The 23,756-nt window shown below is 32.1% G+C and overlaps 1 protein-coding gene across 2 annotated transcripts in view; it reads left to right on the forward strand.

Moving 5' to 3' along the window:
• The first annotated feature begins 4,130 nt into the window (after nucleotides 1-4,130).
• LOC134725148 (calmodulin-A-like) overlaps nucleotides 4,131-23,756 on the forward strand; it is a 42,655-nt gene continuing 23,029 nt past the window's right edge. Inside the window, exon 1 of one of the 2 annotated variants that reach the window (XM_063588722.1) lies at nucleotides 4,131-4,415. In XM_063588722.1, coding sequence (XP_063444792.1) covers nucleotides 4,413-4,415 — 3 coding nt within the window. In that variant the 5' untranslated portion in view covers nucleotides 4,131-4,412. The remainder of the gene's footprint in view (nucleotides 4,416-23,756) is intronic. The other variant, XM_063588724.1, reaches the window with a different exon arrangement.

The following is a 23,756-nucleotide window of genomic DNA, read 5'->3' on the forward strand; positions in this document are numbered from 1 at the left end:
CACTTGTGGGAATAAATAAGAATAATTGACGGGAAAGTTTATTAGTCATTTAAGTATGATAATAGAATAAGCTAGAAAAAATAGTAAGGCTTGGTAAATTTTTCATCAATTAAAACAATTCGAGTTTTAAATATTATAATTATTGATTAGGAAAAACCTACTGGAAACTTTTAATGTCATGTCACAGCAAACTAAAAGAGAATAAAAGAGGGAAAAGAAAAAAACAACACAAGAAGATGGACAAATGAGAAAATTCTACACCAGAGACCAGATGAATTTGAAGTTAATAACTACAGGCCAACGTACGGCCTACAACAATGAACAAAAAGACTAAATTGACGAACACGTATTTATATTTTTACCATGTATAGTTACCTCCTATACATTTCTAGGAATATGATTTGTTAGAAGTGGTGTTGCATAAAAACAAAACGGTACTGAGACAAAATCTTGCAGGTTTCAACAGACGAAGAAATTGATAATTAAGATTGAAATAAATCATTAAACACATTTAAAACTAACAAGTTGTTATTGTTGGCATCTGTTTTTGAAGGATCAATGGAAGTAGTTTCTTTACTTAATGCTAACAGTATTGAAGACTTGCTCATTTTGATAGGTCACTAGTCTAAAATTCACACGTTATGATAGTCGGTAAGAAAAATTCGTTACATAGTGTGCTTGTGGCGTAATACGGTATATAGCTTCAGTTTCCCAATGTTGAACTTTCCATTTCTATGTAGTATATATCTCCCAATTGATGCAATATTCCTGGGCTTGCATTTTCTATCATGATTTCTTTGATAGAGGGTTGCTGCTCACAAGGAAGCCATTAAACCAAGAGTTTTAAATCATCCCCTTCGTAAACTTTTGACCGTTATGAAATAACCGTTTCACAGATGATATTGGATATATTCATTATGTCGTATCTTCAGCCCACTTCCCTTTTCACCACGAATGTGAACTACCGAATTAGACTATTTACCAGGTTTGTCATAACATGAGCACATGTGGAGCAGGATCTGCTTACCCTTCCACAGCACCTGATATCACACCCATTTTTTGTAGGGTTCGTTTTGCTTAGTCTTTATTTTCTATGTTGTGTCTTGTGATCTATTGTTTATGTTTGTCTTTTTATATTTTTAGCAATGGCGTAGTCAGTTTATTTTCGATCTATGAATTTGACTGTCCCTCTGATATCTTTCGCCCCTCTTCTTTGCTTAGGACGGACAGACGAACGGAAAAATAAAGAGATATTTACTAGTATATATGCTAAAACAAATCGGGAGCATATATATGATGAACAAAATGATTTAAGGTAAAGAATAAAGTAAAATAGATGTAAGGAACTTGTTTTAAGATAATGATTTTTTTTTCTCTCAATTATATTCATTAAAAATCTATTTGTTATTGCTTATTAACCATCGATCGTGTCCGTCAATATCTAACTGTTTTTATTTTAATTTTCCGTAATAAAGAAACGGTTGTACTTTTATATCACTGTCCCAGGTTAGAGGGGGGGGGGGATCCCGCTAACATGTTTAACCCCGCAACATTATTTATGTATGTGCCTGTCCCAAGTCAGGAGCCTGTAATTCAGTGATTGTCGTTTGTTTATGTGTTACATATTTGTTTTTCGTTCATTTTTTTTACATAAATAAGGCCGTTAGTTTTCTCGTTTGAATTGTTCTACATTGTCTTATCGGGGCCTTTTATAGCTGACTAAGCGGTATGGGCTTTGCTCATTGTTGAAGGCCGTATGGTGACCTATAGTTTTTACTGTTTGTGTCATTTTGGTCTTTGTGGATAGTTGTCTCATTGGCAATCATACCACATCTTCTTTTTTATATTTGTCACTGACAGCACCAATTGAAAGCGAGACACATAGTTTTTACGAATTCTATTTATACAAGCTATTTTAGTCTATTTGTTTTCTCAAAAAATGCGCTACTCTACAACTATTACGCAACAATAATACATGTGCATTGCATAGCACGAGTAACAATTAATCTAAGGATACATCACCAGCAATATTATATTTGTTAATAGAATGTAAAGGTATACTTTAGTAAATTAACTCCACACATTGAAGAAGATAGATTAAATGGAAACCAGCCGACATTAGCAATTATGTACTTTCAACATTGTAATGGTCAATACCTGGTTTACCATGGTTTCTCACGATTTCAAAGCTATCAAGATTTATTCATATCCTCAAATACATGCAGGTGTACAAGAGGACAATATAAATACAAACATACGATACTATTACACAGCAAGACAAGGCATACAAAACACAAACACCTAACTATGCTATAAAAGACATTTGATAAAATTAGTTTAAGTATTTAATATTAATTTTTGTACGTTACATATAGAAAGCAGACCAGTAAATTTCTTCTTTCTTGGATTCATCTATACATAATAGTTATAGATTATCGTTGATCATCTCGACGAGTTTGATTTGCTCGCTTGAGCCGGTACGGAGAAAGTGAGAAAAGCAATCGAGTTGAAATGACCAATGATTAAGACGACGTTTTCAATTTCTTGGCAATATCATTATCATTATATAACAATAGAGTATAAACTTTGATCTAAGAGCATATAACTTATTGCGAAAAAACAAAGTAAAAATACATTTGACCTTCGAGTGAAAAGATAGCATCAAAAGAAGAATGTAATTATACATTTGCAAATATAAATATTATAAGAGTACTTGTGACTCACTACCAGGTACTTATGTAACATCTGTCAAAAGTTATGCATTGGTGACAGGTATTGTTGAGAATTACACAGTCACCGCGATATTTTATTCTCTTTTCGTGCATGTTCTTGATGTAGTATAATGGGATACACACGATATTCTTAAAATAATAATGCAGACAAGTAAAATGACTGTAAAATAAAAAAAAAAAAAAAAAAAAAACCAACAAACATGTCAAACAATCAGGCAACAATCAAACAAAGAGACATTTTCTGTCTTTGGCTGTAACAGTTGCATTAATAAGTGTTGAAATTTATTAAATCCGGCACCAGTAGCTGCAATTCATCATCTTTTCTCACCGACCTTTTATCAGCTTCACAGACACAAACTTTAGTTGTAAATTTGAACGGAATAGGCGAAGAAATACCAGAACAACAGCAGCACCAAAAAAAAAAATACACCCAAAAAGATACACATTTAAAGAGTATACCTGAAAAACGTGCAAAAGCAAATGATTTGGAAGTTATTATGCAAATCCACCCGAACTATTCGAATTCCTAAAAGTGTAAGTAAGCACATTAACCCGGTAACAGATCCCAACGCACTTCGCCAATCACTATATCTTGTTATCAAGCTGTCAAAATTTGATATAATAAACTAGAAGTCAATCAACCTCATTCAGGGCAAATTTCAGTTCTGCTGTACCTGTCGGTAATGGCTTTAAATATGCCGTGTTCTTAGAATTTTATTTGTTTTTAACTGTATAATTTGATTTTGTTTTTATCTAGAAGCTTGCATTAATGTCATTAATATTGAATTAGCAGATATACCAATAAATCAAGGTAATTCCATTTTTTAAAGCTCTCAAAGACTTCTAAGCACGGAATCGAAGATCAAACAAGATTACCAAGCTTATAGGTGGAGTGGCGGGAATATTAGCAGACGACAATCGCGTAATGTCTTGATTGCATGCTATATGTATAAGGCTATGTTTAAAGTCATTTCAATTTAGCATTTGTTAACTTAACACTTGTCAATATAAGTCATAAATATGAAAATTGATAATATTTCTTTGTCAACGCTTAACCTGAAAACCATTCATTAAAACCGCAAAAATAGTTTTTCTTAGACAATTTATCTCAATAACAGAGTATCAGTATTAGCCGAAGAAGAAGAATTTTAAATAAGAAGTTGAACGAAACTAATCGAGTTTGGTGTGAATGGGGGAAATGGATATTGATCCATTCCGTGATTGACACAAACGGATGCAATGTCGCGCGATGACATGAGGACAATGTTAAAGGTGTTTCTTCGAGTAAGACATCGTTAACAATTACAAGTAGAAAATTGTTCCATTAATCGTTACATCAATAGAGAACAGTGATTAAGGGGAAATGTTATGATTGGATGATGTCAGTTTCGAAACATGATACAATTGCAGACGAACCTTCAATCAAACTTACGGCTGCTCTAAATCAGAGACGAATAAAGGTGATGCACCGAAATAGATAACCGAATGTCAATCGTATAAAATGAAATTGATTGGATTTACATAAAATAATGATGTTTTATCGCTGAAATATACAATTTTAATTGATGATTGAGAGAAAAATTAACATAGATAAAATCATATCATTCCAAAATCGAGATTTTTTTATACATAGCATAATTTTTCACTGGAAAAAGTTCAAGAACAGAAAAAGTTGTAGTTATGGTAAGTTGATTTATTATTTTAATTAATATGCATATCTTGCATCAAAATTGATTAGCATTATTTAATAATAACTTTGCAGCATGTTTCATAACATCTTTCACTATGCTTTCTATTTTTATCACTGGTAAAGCTATTTAAAGAATATATTAATTTATATCTACTATTTTAAGCGATGCTAATTGTGATTAACAGTTATATCAAAGCAAACAATATATCTGTATTGATTTAAGGGTTTTGTTTTTCAATGAAAATGTGTTTTTTTTTACAAGTATCATGGAAAGAATAAGACATTGCTCATTGTTGAAGGCCATACCGTGACCCATAGTTGATAATTTCAGTGTTATTTGGTCTCTTGTGGAGAGTTACCACATTGGCGATAATTCCACATCTATACTGCGACCTATCGTTGTTAATTTCTGTGTCATTTGGTATCTTGTGGAGTTTTGTCACATTGGCGATCATACCACATCTTCGTTTTTAAGTACTTTTTTATATTGTTTATTGAGGGTCAAGATCTATGACTCTTTTTTCTGTAAGGTGCTTAATTCCATTAAAATTTGGAAATTAATTTTTATTATTGTTTTAAAAATTTCCTTCGAATTTTGATGTTCTGTATTTCTTTGGGAAAAGGGACGTGTGCAGAAGTGGCATATAAGACGGCATTCCCATTTGCAACCACTAATTTCTTATTCTTAATTCTTTAGGTATTTACATTCTTTTTGTGTTCTTTTGAGAAGAAGATATATATGGGACAACATCCCCAAGTACATTTGGAACCACACAGAGGCAAATCAAGCCATTCAAAAAAAGGGTCGGGGTCAACCATGTGTCCGTATTCAAAGGCATTGGTCGCCCCTCCCCTACACCTGAATCTGACAATGCCACAAATTAAAGAAACAGAGCTTTAATTGATATTCTGTATCCTGAATGTCACTTGGAGGTTTTTGCAATTGTCGACGAGCTGAAAATATCATGCCTTGACTTACGTGAAAGCGATTACCTTAGTTTTTCGGATAACCTTTTGTTAATGTTTTGAAGCAAGTTGTACATGCATAATCTTCTAAAGATTCGACTCTGAGTGTGCTAGTACCTATGAATGAACCTTTCAGGTAAAACAGTTTTTGAACAAATTACTGCCCCATTAACCTAGTGAACTTCAAATTGATAGTGTATCACAATTCTACAACTGCAAGCTCGTGCATGTCGTATCAGCTGAATAATCTTTACTACAAATATATATAAATAAGAATAGAACTTGATGAGAGAAAAAAATATTAATCAAAAGTTGAACAATCTAGTGTCATAGATTTTTTTACTGAAATGAAAAAAATAAATCTACATTTAGGTCAGGCATGGGAGCTGAATCGGTTGTTTCCGTTATTTCAAAAATGTGGGAGTTTTGATTGCCCGGGAGAACATTATTTTAATCATTTAGTGAAAATGTGAAACTTTTTTTATACTTTTCCTTTTTCAAACCTCTTATAATTTTAAAACAAATGGAACACATGATTCCCATGGACATGCACACTGCAAATCTTCCAGAAACGAGGACAAATATTATCGAGGAGGAACCGTAGCACATTGTGAACGTTTTGTATTTTACTTCAATTTTCAAGACCAGTCTCGTGCGTTAACTCGATATAAAGGGTAGGAAAATTGATAACATCGAAGTCTGGGAAAGAGCGGGGTATGATTAATACAACAAATTGTGTTTTTTTTTAATCTGCATTTAAAGTTTATGATTGAAAAACTGCGTTTTTATTAAGGATTCCTTATCATTTGAAAGAAAATAATTAGCTAGATTCTTCTTGAAGACCCCTTTGTGGCCTTCGGCTGTTGTCGGCTTTATGGTCGGGTTGTTGTCTCTTTGACACATCCCCCATTTCCATTCTTAATTTTATCTTTTTGCATTTGTTGCGCGTTTCACTTAATGTTACAGTTCTGTGAAATCGGTCAATATTACAAAATACTGGGAGCCGACATGTATGCAAATTTCGTAAGCAGATTTTTATCAAAGAACTATACAGACGTCTAAGTGATAGTTTTGATGAAAGAGCGATAAGCACTATTGACTTCAGGTTGGTAGTATATTCTAATACCCTTTATCATGTTTATACAGACGATGTTTCGAAGCATCGAAAGCTAACAGTTGAGTTTAATTTAGAGATATGTAAAACATAGTGGCATACACTAAAGAAATAAGGCTTTGTCTTGATTTTCGTGTATTTAATGTGTGTTGCTTGTGAAAGATACATCTATCGCCCTTACCTATGAATAGCACATAAGTTCCGAGAGATGATATATCACTCACTTATTAACAAATGATTAACTTTTATATTATTCATATAATATGTGTTAATAGGTGATTATAATCTATACAGTGTTTCAACTGATTTCGGCCAATTAATGCATTACCCTATTTCTTTCCTTGATGATCATTATTTGGCAACTGGATTGTTTACATATGCATCCAATGACTATCAAGATCTTTATTTTTAACCATGAGTATTACGTTAGCTAAAGCGTTGATGGGCTTCAGATGATCAGTGCGATTAGGGCAATTCTGTACCTGTGTTTTTCCCTAAGCATATTCTCAGTTTATTCGTATACATTTGTATTTGGGAAACTAAAAATAATTGATAATGAAGAAATAAAATTGAATTTACCATTTCATTAAAATTAATTTTATATTATGCAAAAAACTTTTTTTTAATCTCAACCATGCATTTGGAGTCTAACTAGACAGCATAATAGACGTATTTACACTTGTATGCAAATTTGTCCGCCATTACATAACATCACACAGGTTCCCGTAAACTTTGACTTCATAATTCAAAACATATGACGTCACAACTAAAAAGTGATTGTTGCTTGACGTCAAAAGGTTATTTGGAGGTGATGTAAGGTCATTTGGAGGCAAGATACAGCTAAATACCAAAAGTGTAAATACGTTTATGTCCTTCCAGGCAAACAATGAAAGAATAGTTTCAGCAACTAAAAGGTCACCTAGGGTGAGTCCCAAAGGGTCATGTGAGGTATTGCCGTAATGATTTTGAATAATGTATGCAAACTTTTCCCTTTTAATCTTCTGTAAAATCTTTTGTGCAATCTAACATGTCTTAAACCAAAATTATCAGGAATTATCATATTTGTAGGTTCTTCCAAATTTTTTTTGGGGTGTGGGTCTGAAATTCATAGTTGCAAGGGTCGAACTGTATTCTGATTAAATGAAATTGCAAATAATTAGGAAATTCGTTGCATATTTATCTAAAACATTGTAAAAAATAATCTATTTTGAGTAAAATGAGTTCTTGTTGAAAATCAGAATTTAAAGTGACGACCACCACCCTCTGTGCTTTCGAAAATTTATTTTAAAGGTGCATTTGTTTGCACTTGATCTAAGTCAGGAACCTGATGTTCAGTGTTTGTTTTTTGTTTATATGGTTTCTCGTTTCTCGTTTTTTTATAAAGATTAGACCGTTGGTTTTGGTTACCCTGTTTCGTTTTTTTTTCACTAGTCATTGACCAGCCCTTTATGGCTTGCTGTTTGGTATGAGCCAAGGCTCTGTGTTGAAGGCCATATACCTTGACCTATCATGGTTTACTTTTACAAATTGTGAAATGGATTGAGAGTTGTCTCATTTGGCACTCATACCACATCTTCTTATATCTATGTAACCTCGAAGATCTTGTGAATTGGTTATTATGCTGAGACATCGATAACTATTTCAAGTTCAATGATTCTTGCATTCAAATATCAAAGGCATTTTTTCTTAATTTCAATTGAATCATACACAAGGAATTAATCAAGTTCAATCCATCATTTTTTTTTTAAAGATTTAATATGTCAAGGATCAAATCAATTTAAATGAGTGCATCACGTCTAGAAAAAAATAATTATGTCAAATGAATTTCAGAGTTCATTCTTAGAACTTTTTGAGGAGAAATAAATTGTATTAAAGCAATGTTCTTAAACATGAAAAAAGAGAGAAAGAAAAACAAATTCGCATTTTTTATCCCATGTTTTTTTAGATACCCTATCTTTATTAAAAAAATATGTTTTGATACCGAAACATTAAAATCCATTTTAAGTACTAATAGATCGTGTAAAGAAGAACACATATAAGCCATTTACCTTTTAAGGGAGAGTTTTGGAAGCTGACGAAGTTTGAACTGAAAACCCAAAGGATGAACACTAAAAGTATAATACACTCCGAATCATACGACAAAGGGTGCAGATTTCGTCATCAATTATAGATATGATAAAGAATAAACTTTTACGTATCATCACTCAGCAGGTTTTCGATTATGTAAGCCTAAGTGGTTGTTTGATATACTTCGAATACAACTTATTCTGCACTTACAATCCTGTGCTGTTTAGATGAATATGTTTACCTATATACGCCTTTGAAATACAAGATTGGTTACACAATAGGATACATTTCCTATGGTAAATTGTCTTCATTTCACTAAAAGTCGTCATCTTATCTTTTGCTGGTTTAAAATGGCAAAGAACACTTTTACAGAAGATAATGAAAACTACGTTTGGCATGTGTCTCCATAATCGTATTGCAAACCAACCAATCAGCAATAAAAAAATAATTTCTATTAATTTTAATGATCTTCATTATTCGAGTTTCAAGGTTCCATACATCACTGAGGACCTTAATGATTTACATCACCTCACTCTCCATTCAAAATTAAAATTTACGTATATTTCATCGACTATCGGATCATACAATCATATTGATTTTAAAAGTTGAAATGTTGATTTAGTTAGCAATGGCCTTCTTTTACATTTTTCGTTACATACTAAACATTTGCCGAAATTATTTAAATTGATTGTTCTATTAAGTCATCTTTCAATATTTGTATCTTGGTGACATGGTCAGAAATACTACATTATATGCTACAGCCCTTTAGTATACACATGCATCTGCAGCCGTGTGATACTGGTGGGTAGTTTCATTATAGGCATGTTTCATTTAATACGTTATTTTGATTGGCTGACAGTAATTTTGCGTCATTCTGAAATAAACCTCGATTTTAAAATGAAATGCGAAGTTCACAATAACACAATCTTAAACAATGACGTGCATATTTAAATAAAAGAAAAAAACTTGATAGAAATCGTGTTTTCGTGAAGTAGCAAAAAAATGTAATTATAAATATTGAATGCCTATTTTGTTAATTTCTTATGGTTGTAAAAGCGTTGGCAGTGTGCATATCGTTTCAGAAATCATACGCAATATATTACGGTTAACGCTTTTACAACCCAATAAATTCAAAAAGAAGCATTTAATTTAAAGTGAGACGCAGTAAGAATTTTCTGAAACTAGTCTATACGTTAAATGAAATCAAGACAATTTTACCCTTTTTACCTATTTTAAAGGACTATTGTGATTTCTGGGTGGCAAAATTCTAAATTTACTACTGGTTGTTTACATAGAACTAGATATATCTACAATCAACGAAACCGTATTTATCAACATTAACATTCCTTCCGTAATTCAATGGAGGTAATGCAACACAGATAATTACAAATTACTATTTTTTTTTAATCAACTGAATCTAGGTATACATACAACTGTTATTGATATAAACTCTTTGGTTATACTTCGTCGCCAAAATCGTGCATATGAAATAAAGGAAATGGGGATTATACATTGAAATGATGCGACAACTCAACAACACAACCTGAAATATAGAGTTCAACGGTTTTTATATCGCATCAAACTCTAGATATCCTTGTATCCACCAATACCGTATCGTATTTATTACAATTGGTCACCCCCACACAAATATTGTTTTAAGTTTTTCTCTCCCATTTTTTTTTTAATCTCGACCAGTTGAATAACCACACAAATTAGCACGCCCAAAAAGATAAGTTATTCAATAATGTCAGATTTACAGACTTCAAAACACAACTACAAGTATAAAAAACACTCTGTAGTACTGATTACTGAACAGAGAAGAACAAAATTTCTTTTTTAAAAACTAAGAATATTTTACCTGCTGATGTAGAAATTTTGCATTTTATCAATTTAATGTTGACAGCTCCATTTCAAAATTGATTTCATTTTTATGAACGGTGAAGAAAAACATGACCTATCAAGTGAAAAGCGGAAAGGAAATTGACCTGTCGATTGTTGAAAACTGTATGTTGCCCTTTAGATATCTTATAATTTTTGTTATTTGTTGGGTTGATGACCCATTGACTTGTATCCCGCATATTCTTTATTCGCTTTATTTTCAAAACATTGCAAAATATGTCATTTGCTTCCTCCAGGTCAACATTTGGTTTTCAACAATAAACATGATAAAACAGCGTGTCCAACATTTTCGCCCCAATTTGAGTAGAGCACTATATACTCTTGTAAAACAATACCTATACAGATGATACCATGGCATTGAGGACCTAAAATGCCGCCAGATATTGATACATACAGCTTAGGTAATCGATTCCTTGGACCTTGGACCTGTAAACAGTTTTATGTTGAATTGTACCTAATGTAGGTCTGTTTCAGGTCCATCATATTTTTATTTTTATTTTCCTTTGTCACGTTTAGGGGCTTATTGAAATACAACACTTGGATTGAAGGAAAAAAAAAAAACCGACACCATGACCAAGAAAAAAAAAAAAAAAAAAGACAATTACAAGTTGAGCCACATGTTTTAGTTCAAATGCACCTAATGCAGTCCTGTTTTTCCAAACCTGTTTATTTTTTATAATCTTGTCTTCTATATGGTCGGTTTGTAGTGCAATTTTGAAAGATGATATAATTACATATCCAATAATTACTGTCAAATGGAAATTGATAGATTGAATATTTTCTTTCACGTAAACTCTTTTGAACGCTATATTTCGCAAAATAGTATTATTCTGTAAGACTAATGTAATATAATAACTGTAAAGTTATCTTGAAGAACAATAATGTCACTGAATGTTATCATCATTCTGATAAATAAAGAAAAAATAATGTCACAGAATGTTATCATCATTCTGATTAATACTGAAAATAAATGTCAGAAGATATTCTTAATTTTGATAAATACTGAAAAAATATAATATTATCGAGTTCTGAGTACAAACAATTTCGTTCGACTACCCCTTATATCGAGGTTTGATCTAGTTCCTAATACCGCCATGCAAGGACTACCGTGAGACATCAATTACACGAGGGTATCACCAGCTCAGTAGTCAGCACTTCGGTGTTGACATGCATATCAATGATATGATAATTTTTATAATTTCCTGTTACTAAACTTTGAATTTTTGGAAAAACTATGGATTTTCTAATCCCAGTAATATATTACCTTAGATGTATTTGGCACAACTTTTTTGGAATTTTTGGTCCTCAATGCTCTTCAACTTTGTACGTGTTTGGGTTTATAACTATTCTTATCTGAGCGTCACTGATGAGTCTTATGTAGACGAAACGCGCGTCTGGCATATTAAATGATAGTCCTGGTACCTTTGATAACTAATTATACATGAGGATTTCACTTGCACAGTAGTCAACACTGTTGTGTTGATTAGCAATATCATGCATTTGGTCATAAATATAAATAAATTGTCTACAAAACTTGGAACATTTAAAAAAAGTAAGAATTTTCTACTTAGAAATTGATTTATTAGCTTCATTAACCCGTTTGAACTTTTGGGTTCTCAAATTCTGTATTTGAAATATTATATAAATTAATAAATTCCAGCTCAAACTGTTCTGTTAAGAGCTTTTTTTGTATGGCCTCTTAATATTTTGGTCACATTATGATAAAACTGTTCTAAAAAACCTTGTCGTGAAATGAATTCGGTTCATACCTTTAAATTAAGATTAGATTTTTACAGCCTCAAGATCATTTGCGAAGTGCTCCACAGGAATGATTTCACCTAATGTAACTGTGTCATAATATTCAAAGTTTAACATACAACACGTGAAGAGCAATGCAATCGATTTCAAACATCTAACTTGATATTAATTTTCATAGCTTCAATATCTTAACAGCAGTGCTAAACCAAGAGTTATTTCACTCAATGAAATGGTGTCATACGATTCAACGTTTAGCATGTTCGTCTATATCTGTTCTACTTCGACATAAACTTTTCCCCGTGTTTAACTACGTGTATCAGCTTGAAAACCAGTGTTGTTTTTCATTTTTTTTAAATCACCTGGCCCAAAGGGCCAAGTGAGCTTTTCCCATCACTTGGCGTCCGTCGTCCGTCGTCGTCGTCGTCGTCGTCCGTCGTTAACTTTTACAAAAATCTCCTCTGAAACTACCGGGCCAAATTTAACCAAACATGGCCACAATCATAATTAGGGTATCTAGTTTAAAAATTATGTCCGGTGACCCGGCCAAACAACCAAGATGGCCGCCATGGCTAAAAATAGACCATAGCGGAAAAATGCAGTTTTTGGCTTATAACTCAAAAACCAAAGCATTTAGAGCAAATCTGACAGGGTCAAATTGTTTATCAGGTCATGATCAATTTGCCTTGAAATTTTTAGGTAAATCAGACAACCTGTTGATGGGTAGCTGACCCTGAATTGGTAATTTTAAGGAAATTTTGCTGTTTTTGGATATTATCTTGAATATCATTATGGATAGAGATTTACTGTAACCAGCAAAAATGTTCAGCAAAGTAAGATATACAAATAAGTCAACAAGACCAAAATGGTCAGTTGACCCCTTTAGGAGTTATTGCCCTTTATAGTCAATTTTTAACCATTTTTCGTAAAACTTAATTGACTTTTACAAAAATCTTCTCCTCTGAAACTACTTAGCCAAATTTAACCAAACATGGCCAAAATCATTATTAGGGTAAATAGTTTAAAAATTGTGTGCAGTGACCCGGCCAACCAACCAAGATGGCCGCCATGGTTAGAAATAGAACATAGGGGTAAAATGCAGTTTTTGGCTTATAATTCAAAAAGCAAAGCATTTAGAGCAAATCTGACATGGAGTAAAATTATTTATCAGGTCAAGATCTATCTGTCTTGAAATTTTTAGATGAATCGGACAACTCGTTGGTAATTTTAAGGAAATTTTGCCGTTTTTTGTCATTATCTTGAATATTATTATAGATAGAGATAAACTGTAAACAGCAATAATGTAGAGCAATTTAAGACCTAAAAATAAGTCAACATTACCCCTTAGGAGTTATAGTCCTTTATAATCAATTTTTAACAATTTTCATACATTTTCTACTGAAACTCCTGGGCCAAGTTCATTATAGATAGAGATAATTGTAAGCAGCAAGAATGTTCAGTAAAATAAGATGTACAAACACATCACCATCACCGAAACACAATTTTGTCATGAATCTGTCTGCTTCCTTTGTTTAATATTCACATAGCCCAAGGTGAGCGACACAGGCTCTTTAGAGTCTCTAGTTTAAATATAGATTAGAACGTTGGTTTTCCCGTTAGAATGATTTTATAGTAGTCAATTTTGGGGCCCTTTATAGCTTGCTGTTCGGTGTGAGCCAAGGCTTCGTGTTGAAGGCCATACCTTTACCTACAATGGTTTACTTTTATAAATTTTTACTTGACTGTAGAGTTGTCTCATTGGCATTCATACCACATCTTCTTACATCTATATAGGAATCTTAAAATGTCCGAAGAGGATGTGGTAGAACAGAAGATATTAAACAATGGCCGTGTATATATTACTTTTATGTTAGACAATATATGACCATTAATTACGTGATGTATCTGTCAGCTTGACCGACTGATGTCTGTTGATGACTCTCTTATCCTACAATTTAATTAATCTATGTATTTATATCATTAACACTGGTTATTCTCGTGTTAACAATGTTTAATGAAATCCGAATTCGATCAAATAATACGAACATATACCATTAAGATATATATGGCATAGGTCGTCTCTAAATGAAACATCATCGAAATTAGTTCAAGGCTTTGAATTTTTCATATCAAACTTAATGCATTTGTATTTTTTTCAACGAAGAAAAATAATGTTTCCTGCATGATAATTAAACACTAGAATCAACATTGGGAAGCATATCCCAGATGTTTAATCTGACATTATGATTTGCAAGAAGTCTAAATAGTATATAGATAGATATACAATATAAGTTGTTATGACAGGTATATTTCAGACCTACCTTGGATGAACATTTCGATAATAGTGCAATAAATTTTCAAAACTTTTAGGAAATTTGTTCCTCATCTCTGTACTTTATTTGGCCTTTTTAACTTTTGGGGATTCGAGCGTCACTGATGAGTCTTTTGTAGACGAAACGCTTTCTGGCGTAAATACTAAATTTAATCCTGGTTTCTATGATGAGTTTATTTATGAGTATACACTAGTATTGAATTCACCAAGAAAGGAACAATCTTAAAGAAGCTGTTCAAAAGATTGAAATGGGCAGTACACTATCCTAAAATTAATAGAAGAAAAGATTTGAATACAATTTGATATGAATATGAATTTGCTATCTAAAATTTTCTTGGGGCAGGAAATTGCAGCAGCCATTAAAATCCTTGCAAATTAGTAATAAATGTCGACAGTTTTATAAAAAAAAATCCTAACTAACCTATTGTTCAGTTTTGATTTATTCGAAGATATTCTATTGTAAGAATAAAAGCAGCACAGTATTAATTCAATTCCAGGTATTTCGTTGTAAGTTCTTATTATTTATACAACAAACGTACCATGAAACTGGTTTTGAAACCGATAAATGTAATTTTAATGAATTAAGGAAATTTCCAGATTAACCTTAATCCTATAGTGGGTGTACCCGTTTAAAAAGTGATCCAAAATCGTTGCCGACAATCGCCATTGTCTTAGTATTTAGCTATAACATAAGTTTCTGATGAATTATTGAATAATTAAGCTTGATTTTAAAAGATTTTTGATGCTGAAACTTTTTTTCTAAATTAAGTTCACATAAACGTATAAAATCAGATTCGATCCACCATTGTAAATATATAAAAAAAAATGCCATTACCAAATCAGGGATATGACCGTTTTTATCCATTCTTTTGATGTGTTTGAGCTTTTGATTTTGCCATTTGCTTAGGGTATTTCCGTTTAGAATTTTCTTCGATATTTTTGCTGTTTTGCTTTTTTCACACCTATTCTATAATACCCTATGGAAACATTAAGTGATTGTCATTCAAGAAATAGATTCGTTGCAGTAAACCCTAGTTCATCTAGGTCAACCCTTAATTCAGAAGGTGTTTATTTATATTAGGCAACGCCTAACCTGTCGACATACCAGGTTCCATTCCGTTTCAAGTTCGAGTGATTCCGACAGGTTTCTCCCTTGGTGTGTTTGTTATAAAAATTGACTCAAGCATTTTGAACAACTGTAAACTACTCAGGCTTCTTTTTTATAACTGTTTTTGTCACAATTTTTGGAGATTTGATTTTAAAAGCTCTATTACTTTATTGAAACGCACCACATCTGGTGTATCAAATTTATAGCCAGGTATATTCGATAGGTTTAACCCAACATCTGATAATACCTATATAAATTTTCAAGACTATGATTTGCAGTTACCTGTCGTTCAATGTTTTCCTTTAAACGTATTGACCATGGTTGAGGTCAAACTAAAACCATCAGCGAAAGAAAAATCGACTTATATATGTTTTCTGTACCAATCTCTATCTTTGATAAGCTTAGAAGACATTGCACTTTGTCACCAAATATGTCAGCAAAGTTCTTAAAACCAAATCTAGGTTAAGTATTTAGGTCATTTCATTAAAAAAAAATTGAGAAATATTTATGTACTTCAAAAATGTCAAATGATTTTATGCAGATGTCAATTATTGAGGTCATGTCATAAAAATTTTAAAAATATTCGTGTGCTACAAAAGTGTTAATTTTGTTGTCAAAAAAGTTTCGAATTTCAAAGAAAATAAACGGAAGTTTTAATCCATAAAATATTTTCTATAATTAAATTTGTGAACAAGGGATAAAATAAAGAGAGATTGTGGTAAATGCAAAATGTAACATGATTTCACTGTGGTGTTACGCAAGCATAAATTACACTTTCGAACGCACAATTACAGTTCGATTCGGTCTTTACTGGTACGTTACATAAACATACAATTGGCTGTCATGTTGTGCACTAAACAAGAAATACTAAATTGTAGATAGTGTAAATAACATGTATAGATTGACTGGTAGCTGAATGTTTGACAGGTTTGAATTTACTGAAATTAATGGACGATACCATGGTGGACGGCAATCGTAAATAATAGGCGTAAACTGACAACACAATAGTCCAAAGAATAAAAATCAAAACGACAAACAGCAGTATACATCAGACTTCACGAAAAAAACAAAAGGTTCATCAACACGACCAATATAATTGTTTCCTATAGATGGTTGATTATCTCATTGCAAATATATCGTTGTCGTCTTAATCTTAACATGATTTGTACTTTGTTTATCACACGTGTCAGCAACATTCTGAAAATCAAATTTAATTCAATAATAAAGTTTTAGTCATTAAATTTTGAGAAATTTTCTTGTACTTCAAACATGTTAAGTTTGATGTCAAAAAAGTTTTCAAATTCAAAGATGGCAATCGGAAGTTTTAATACATAAAATGATTTACTTCAATTGTTTGCAAAGACAGCAAACAAATGCTCATAATTTCATTTGACAAATGAACAAATGACAAATTACAGAAATATTAAGATCAGTGCACATATTACATGATCATACTTTTGGATTACGTAAGCATACATTACAGATCATTACATTTTAGAAAGCATAATCGCAATTCGATTTGGCCTTAAACAGGTCGAGAACTCTAGATTTTCTGACGTCAGAATATATTTGCATAGTAATTTCCAAAACACAAGGACAATATGGCCTTGAAAAACTGACCAATCGGCTCAATGAACTACAATGCATTGTGGGCTACTACGAGTAAACTACTACTTAAAACACGTGGAATTAGTGGGAAAACAGTCAACTAATATATTGTCTGGGACTCTCATTACCAAAGTTTTTATTTTGCAAATATATTTAATGTAAAATATATAACGTAATCTTCAATTTGCATGCTCAGATTAAAAAAGTATTGTTTATTGGCTTCACGATTCGACTTTCTTTTTCGCCTTGCAAAAGTAGTTGAACCGGTTTTGTGCATTGTTATGAATTGAACCTGCATTTATTTCACGACGTGACACAGTGAAATATCAAATGAAGTGACCACTGTCCAGTAAGAAAATCATTTGAGCTCTTTTAAACCTGTATAATGTCATTCCAAAATCATGTCTGCCTAAAAAAAAAACGGAAACTTTTATTGAAACACTTGTTTCTGTACTGAATGTGTATTTTTTTTTATCAGGACCTGAACTAATAGTAAGAACATCACGATATTCAGTATGCTAAAAACATTTGTGTTATGAAAGCGACAGGGGCGGATCCAGCCATTTAAAAAAAAAGGGGGGTCTAACCCTGGACAAAAGGGGAGGGGGTTCAAACTACATGTCTCCATCCAAATGCACTGATCGTTCTAAAAAGGGGTCCATCCCCCGGAACCCCCGCCCTTTTGGATCCGCCACTGAGCGGGTACAGTATATAGCTCAATACATATTTTATAGTTTCATCCATCGATAATATCCGTTTGTTGCTAATTTTATCACAAAATATACCTCAGAGGTATTTTTTTTGTTGTTCGGCTGCTGTCCTGTTGACATATGTAAAAAATCTCCAATTTTAAAAGTCTCTGGATCATAGTGGGTGCCATATTACCTATTATTTTTTTCTTTCTAAAACGTGCTTTGTATATAAAAATAAGAAGATGAAATATGAGTGCCAAATGAGACATCTTTCCAAAAAAGACATACTTTAGTAAAGTAAGCAGTCATAGGTTCAATGCTGAAAAGTAAGCTATTAATGACCCAAAAATTACTTGTGTAAAACAATCCAAAAAAAAAAAAAAAAAAAAAAACGTGTTACATATTTGCTTTTCGTTCATTTTTTTTTTATAATTAAGGCCGTTAGTTTTCTCGTTTGAATTTTTTTACATTGTCATACCTGATACCGGGGCCTTTTATAGCTGACTATGCGGTATAAGCTTTGCTCATTGTTGATGGCTGTACTGTGGTCTATAAATGTTAATTTATGTTTCTTTTTGGTCTCTTGTGGACAGCTGTCTCATTGGCAATCATATCACATCTTTTTTTATTATAGATCCAACGCCGCAATTTTAACAAAACATATCAAAATTTCCACCTTGTCGAACATACATATGGATAAAATCATTACAAACTATTTCCTAATGCATGTAGAGCAACACTTTAGTTAGCTTGCTTGCTTTGTTTGTATATTGTATAAAATATAAAATATACAAGTTAAATTATGCCTATATACATATATTTAAAAAAGATGTCAATCTTATTTTCAAAGCTTGTATAAACAACTATGCAAACAAAGCAAGCAAGCCAACCAAAGTTTTACTTCGCAGGTATGAGAAATAGCTGTAATATTTTTATTCAGTTTGGCAAATGTCCGAGCCCGTTAAAAAACTAACATACTGAAACTACAGTTGCTGACTTCGCTACCTTCAAAACAAAGGGAACAGTTTGGAAGTCCCATATACTGAAATGTGACAAAAAAAAATACTTATAGATTTTGTTAACACTGCCATGTATGTAAATATTTCTTCGCCTTTTTTGTGAACACAAAATTCAAGGATCCCACATTTGCCGCTTTAATTATTTATACGAACATTTCTATACTCGTGAATATCAGCACCAGCTGTTATCGACGGCTTACTTAACACTTTTGAGTTTGTCTCATGGCTAATTGTGTTTTTTCGCTGTTGTTTCGTTGTTGTCTCACTCTGGTAGACAAATACATAAAATCTCTGTGCCATCATCAAACATGTTAATGGCTATATATCGGGTAATTCAAACCCTTTTTTCTTCGCATAGAAACAACTCTTCTTTAATCTGAGCATGGAAGTAATACTTTATATCACGAACTATGAATGAGGATACATAAAATGAAAAACTAAGTGAAATTGTGAATCCCGCATTGCACGAAAAAATGTGTTGTATTTCAGTAAATAACACGTGTTCTTGGTTGATTGTAAACACGTAGTAGTCCATCATGCATTGTGACTCATTTAGTGGATTGGTCAAAAACCTAGGTAAAAATGAATTGCGTCACATGTAAATAAACAATTACATGTGCGAGAACATAAGTATGCTAATTTATGCATTTCCATATAAGGTAGTGGTCCTGACCTGTTAAATTACAGGTAACATAAACATTCATTTAACGTCCATTTTTCGCGCTAAACAATAAATACTAGATTGTCGAAAGTGACGGAACATATATGTTCTATCTTAGAGCGTTTTTAATTTATTTGTAAGAATATGAATATATACATATATAGTTAGAAAATCTTCATAATACCTCAGTATAAAGCTTCATAATTTCAGATCTAATGTAAATAAACAAAATGACGTTTAGTTCATAAGTCATTGTGACAAATGAATTTGTTGGTAGAAATAAAATTGTCGGTCAAGAAGGTTATATAACTAAATAATAAAAACTACCTTTTTAATTTTTTCTCTAATATACATTTCATAGATTGAACCCACATTAAGGTTACATGTACATTAATTCTGATTATAGGTGTTGAGTTCTAAAATACATTTAATAATGTGTATGTGCTTATATCCTATAGGAATCTTGCCAGTTTTTGTCTCTTGTTGAGAGTGTGGTGTTATTTGATTTCATTTCGAATAGGTAAATTAATTGCGAAATGCATAACAGTCGGTAAATATGACTGCATTTAATAACGTAAATTAATACCAAAAAAACCAAATTATTGATTATGAATTATTAATTGCAAGTAAATAATTTGACCTCTTGAATACGTATTCGTGTGGTCTTCAATTTAACCCCATAGCTTGAGATGAATAACACGTGAACTGTATGTGTAAAGTTATTTAAAGGAAAATAATGTCAACATTGAAACATGGGGAAATCATTTCATTGACTGATTCGATCCGCAAAAAACATTATTATAAGGTAAAAACGATGATAAGCATTTTTTTTCTCATTTATAATATAAAATTGATTACATTTAGAAAAATCCAACAGCATGAGTTTGATTTATTTATTTATATCTATATCTATGTTAGAAATATGGAATTTTGGATCCTTAATGCTCTTCAACTTTGTACTTATTTGGCTTTATAAATATTTTGATATGAGCGTCACTGATGAGTCTTATGTAGACGAAACGCGCGTCTGGCGTACTAAATTATAATCCTGGTACCTCTGATAACTATTTACACCACTGGGTCAATGCCATTGCTGGTGGACGTTTCGTCCCCGAGGGTATCACCAGCCCAGTAGTCAACACTTTGGTGTTGACATGAATATCAATAATGTGGTCATTTTTATAAATGTCCCGTTTACCAAACTGAAATTTTCGAAAAACTAAGGTTTTTCCTATTCCAGGCATAGACTACCTTAGCAGTATTTGGCACAACTTTTTAGAATTTTGGATCCTTAATGCTCATTAACTTTGTACTTGTTTGGCTTTATAAATATTTTGATATGAGCGTCACTAATGAGTCTTATGTAGACGAAACGCGCGTCTGGCGTACTAAATTATAATCCTGGTACCTTTGATAACTATTTAACATCGCTTATATGGTCATCGAATGACTTTAGAGGTCAACTCGGTGGTCAATTAGATGAAGTATACACTAAAATACACACGAAACGAAGCTACGTAATTTCATGCCAGTGCACTGTATATTGTTTTGACTTTTAATAGTTTGGATAAATATTTTACATTGTTATAAATCGAATATGAGAATTTGATTTAAATCGGTGAACACGAATTTGACATCTAGTACACCTTTAAATAATTACCGAGTGTATTAAATCCCTGTTTGACAACATCTCACCAACAGTTACATAAAGGGTCTGTCAGCTTGGCTTGACCGAATGACACGGTGATGACTCTCGTAGCCTATAGTTAACTGAGATTTTTTCTGTATTGTTATATCATTAACACTTGGCATTCTTGTAATAACGTTATATGATGAAATCCAAGTTCGATAAAAGTAACACAAACAATGCTATTAAGATATATTAGCCATAGGTCATCTTCAACTGAAACAATCATCTAAAATTAGTTCAAGGCTTTTTGTTTTTTATCAAACTTATTGCGTTTCTTTTAAAGAAAAGAAGTTAATGTTTCCTGCATGATAATTAAACACTGGAATCAACAATGGGAAGCATATTCCAGATGTTTAGTCTGACATAATGATTTGCAAGATGTATGCATAGTATACAGATAAATATGAGATCCAAATTGATTTGACAGTTATGTTTTAGACCTACCTGAGTTAAGCATATTTCAACTGGTCTTAATAGATTATTCTTATGCTGTGCTGTGATACCTCTGTTTCAGCTTAGCCAGTTGGTTTAGAGCTCACAAACACGTTTCAACTCTGCCACATTCTTTATGTGACTACCGCAAGTCAGGAGCCTGCGTATCAGTTGTTGTCGTTAGTTCATGTCTGTAATACTAGTACTTGTTTTTGTATAAATTAGAGCGTCTCTGATAAGTCTTTTGTAGAAGAAACTCGCGTCTAGCGTATATACAAAATTTAGTCCTGGTATCTATGATGAGTTTATCTATAACCACTGGGTCGATGCCACTGCTGGTGGAGATTTATTCCCCTGAGGGTATTATCAGCCCAGTAGTCAGCACTTTTTTGTGCTGACATGACTCATCATTGAAATGATTATATTTATAAATTAACTGTTTACAAAATTTAAAAATAGAATTTTTGAAATACTAAGGCTTTTTTACCCCAAGCATAGATTACCTTGGCTTGATTTGGCAAAACTTTTAGGAATTTTGGTCCTCAATTCTCTTCAACTTCGTACTTTGTTTGGCCTTTTTAACTTTTTTGGATTCGAGCGTCACTGATGAGTCTTTTGTAGACGAAACGCGCGTCTGGCGTATAAACAAAATTTAGTCCTGGTATCTATGATGAGTTTATTTAGCCGTTAGTTTTCTCTATTGAATTGTTTCATACTTTTTACGTCGAAGCCTTTTATAACCGACTATACGGTATGGGTTCATCTCATTGTTGAAGGTTGTATGATTGCATATACTTGCCTTCATTTAAATCATTTGATATTGGGGGATCGTTCTTTCATTGTTAACCACATCTCCTTATTTGTATATGAATTTAGTGCTCAGGAAAATACAACATTATATTTAACTATTAAAGAGGAAATAAAGAAACTGTTTTTTTGTTTTTTATATTGACTTAATCTTAAGAAAATAGTTTTGAGTAGATTTACAAAAATACAAATCGCCAAGAAAATTCAAAATGGATGGTCCTTTATCAAATGGCAAAATCAAAAGTTTAAACAAAACAACTGAATGGAGACCATCTGTCATATTCCTGACTTGTTACAGGCATATTTTGATGTAGAAAATAGTGCATTAAATCTGGTTTTACTTTCCTCCAATTTAACACTGATTGTAATTGTTCTTTCATGACCTAGTAACGGAATTTACTACCACAAAGTACGTAACATGTCGGTTGAAAAATTATCTTTTGGAAAATCTATGTCAGTTGTGTTCTATGTCTGTGATATATGTTTTAATAGATTTTGCTGCTTGATACCAATATCTCACATTAATCTATTAGTTATGTTTTGGATTGCTTACCTGATTTTGTCGATATAAAGGTACGCTTAACAACTTTAAACACTGGGGGTTGAGACAGTATAAAACCAGGGTTTAACTTCCAATTTCTTTAGAAATTGCTAGTTTGGTTTTTACTCGTTCTGTTGGTTGATAAGCTTTGCTTTTGTCAGTTTCAGTTTTTATTGACTTCATTATTTTGAATTACCTCGAAAATTTGTATTTTTGTAAAACTGTTTTCCATAGGCTTTCAAGACATTGTACTTTGTTTATAACATGTGTCAGCAATTTGTCTAAAATCAATCAAATTTAGATTAATTATTAAGTTCATGTCATTAAACTTAGAAATAATTGTGATGTAGTTCAAATGTTATTTTTGACGTATAAAAGTGGAAATTTGAAAAAAATAAACGGAAGTTTTAATCTATAAAATGATTCACTTTAATTGTTTGCGAAGACAGTAAAACATGTTCCATAATTAAATCTGTAAAGGGTGGATAAATTAAAAAGAGAAAAAGAAGTGCAGATGTTACATGATGGTACTGTTCTTTTACGTAACCAAACATTACACGTCAGAACGCATAATCATAGACATGACCTAAATGACAGGCCAAATAAATCAGTTGGCTGTTATTTTCCGCGCTAAACAAAAAAA

The sequence above is a fragment of the Mytilus trossulus genome, chromosome 7, assembly GCF_036588685.1.
Source record: "Mytilus trossulus isolate FHL-02 chromosome 7, PNRI_Mtr1.1.1.hap1, whole genome shotgun sequence".
Classification (NCBI taxonomy): domain Eukaryota; kingdom Metazoa; phylum Mollusca; class Bivalvia; order Mytilida; family Mytilidae; genus Mytilus; species Mytilus trossulus.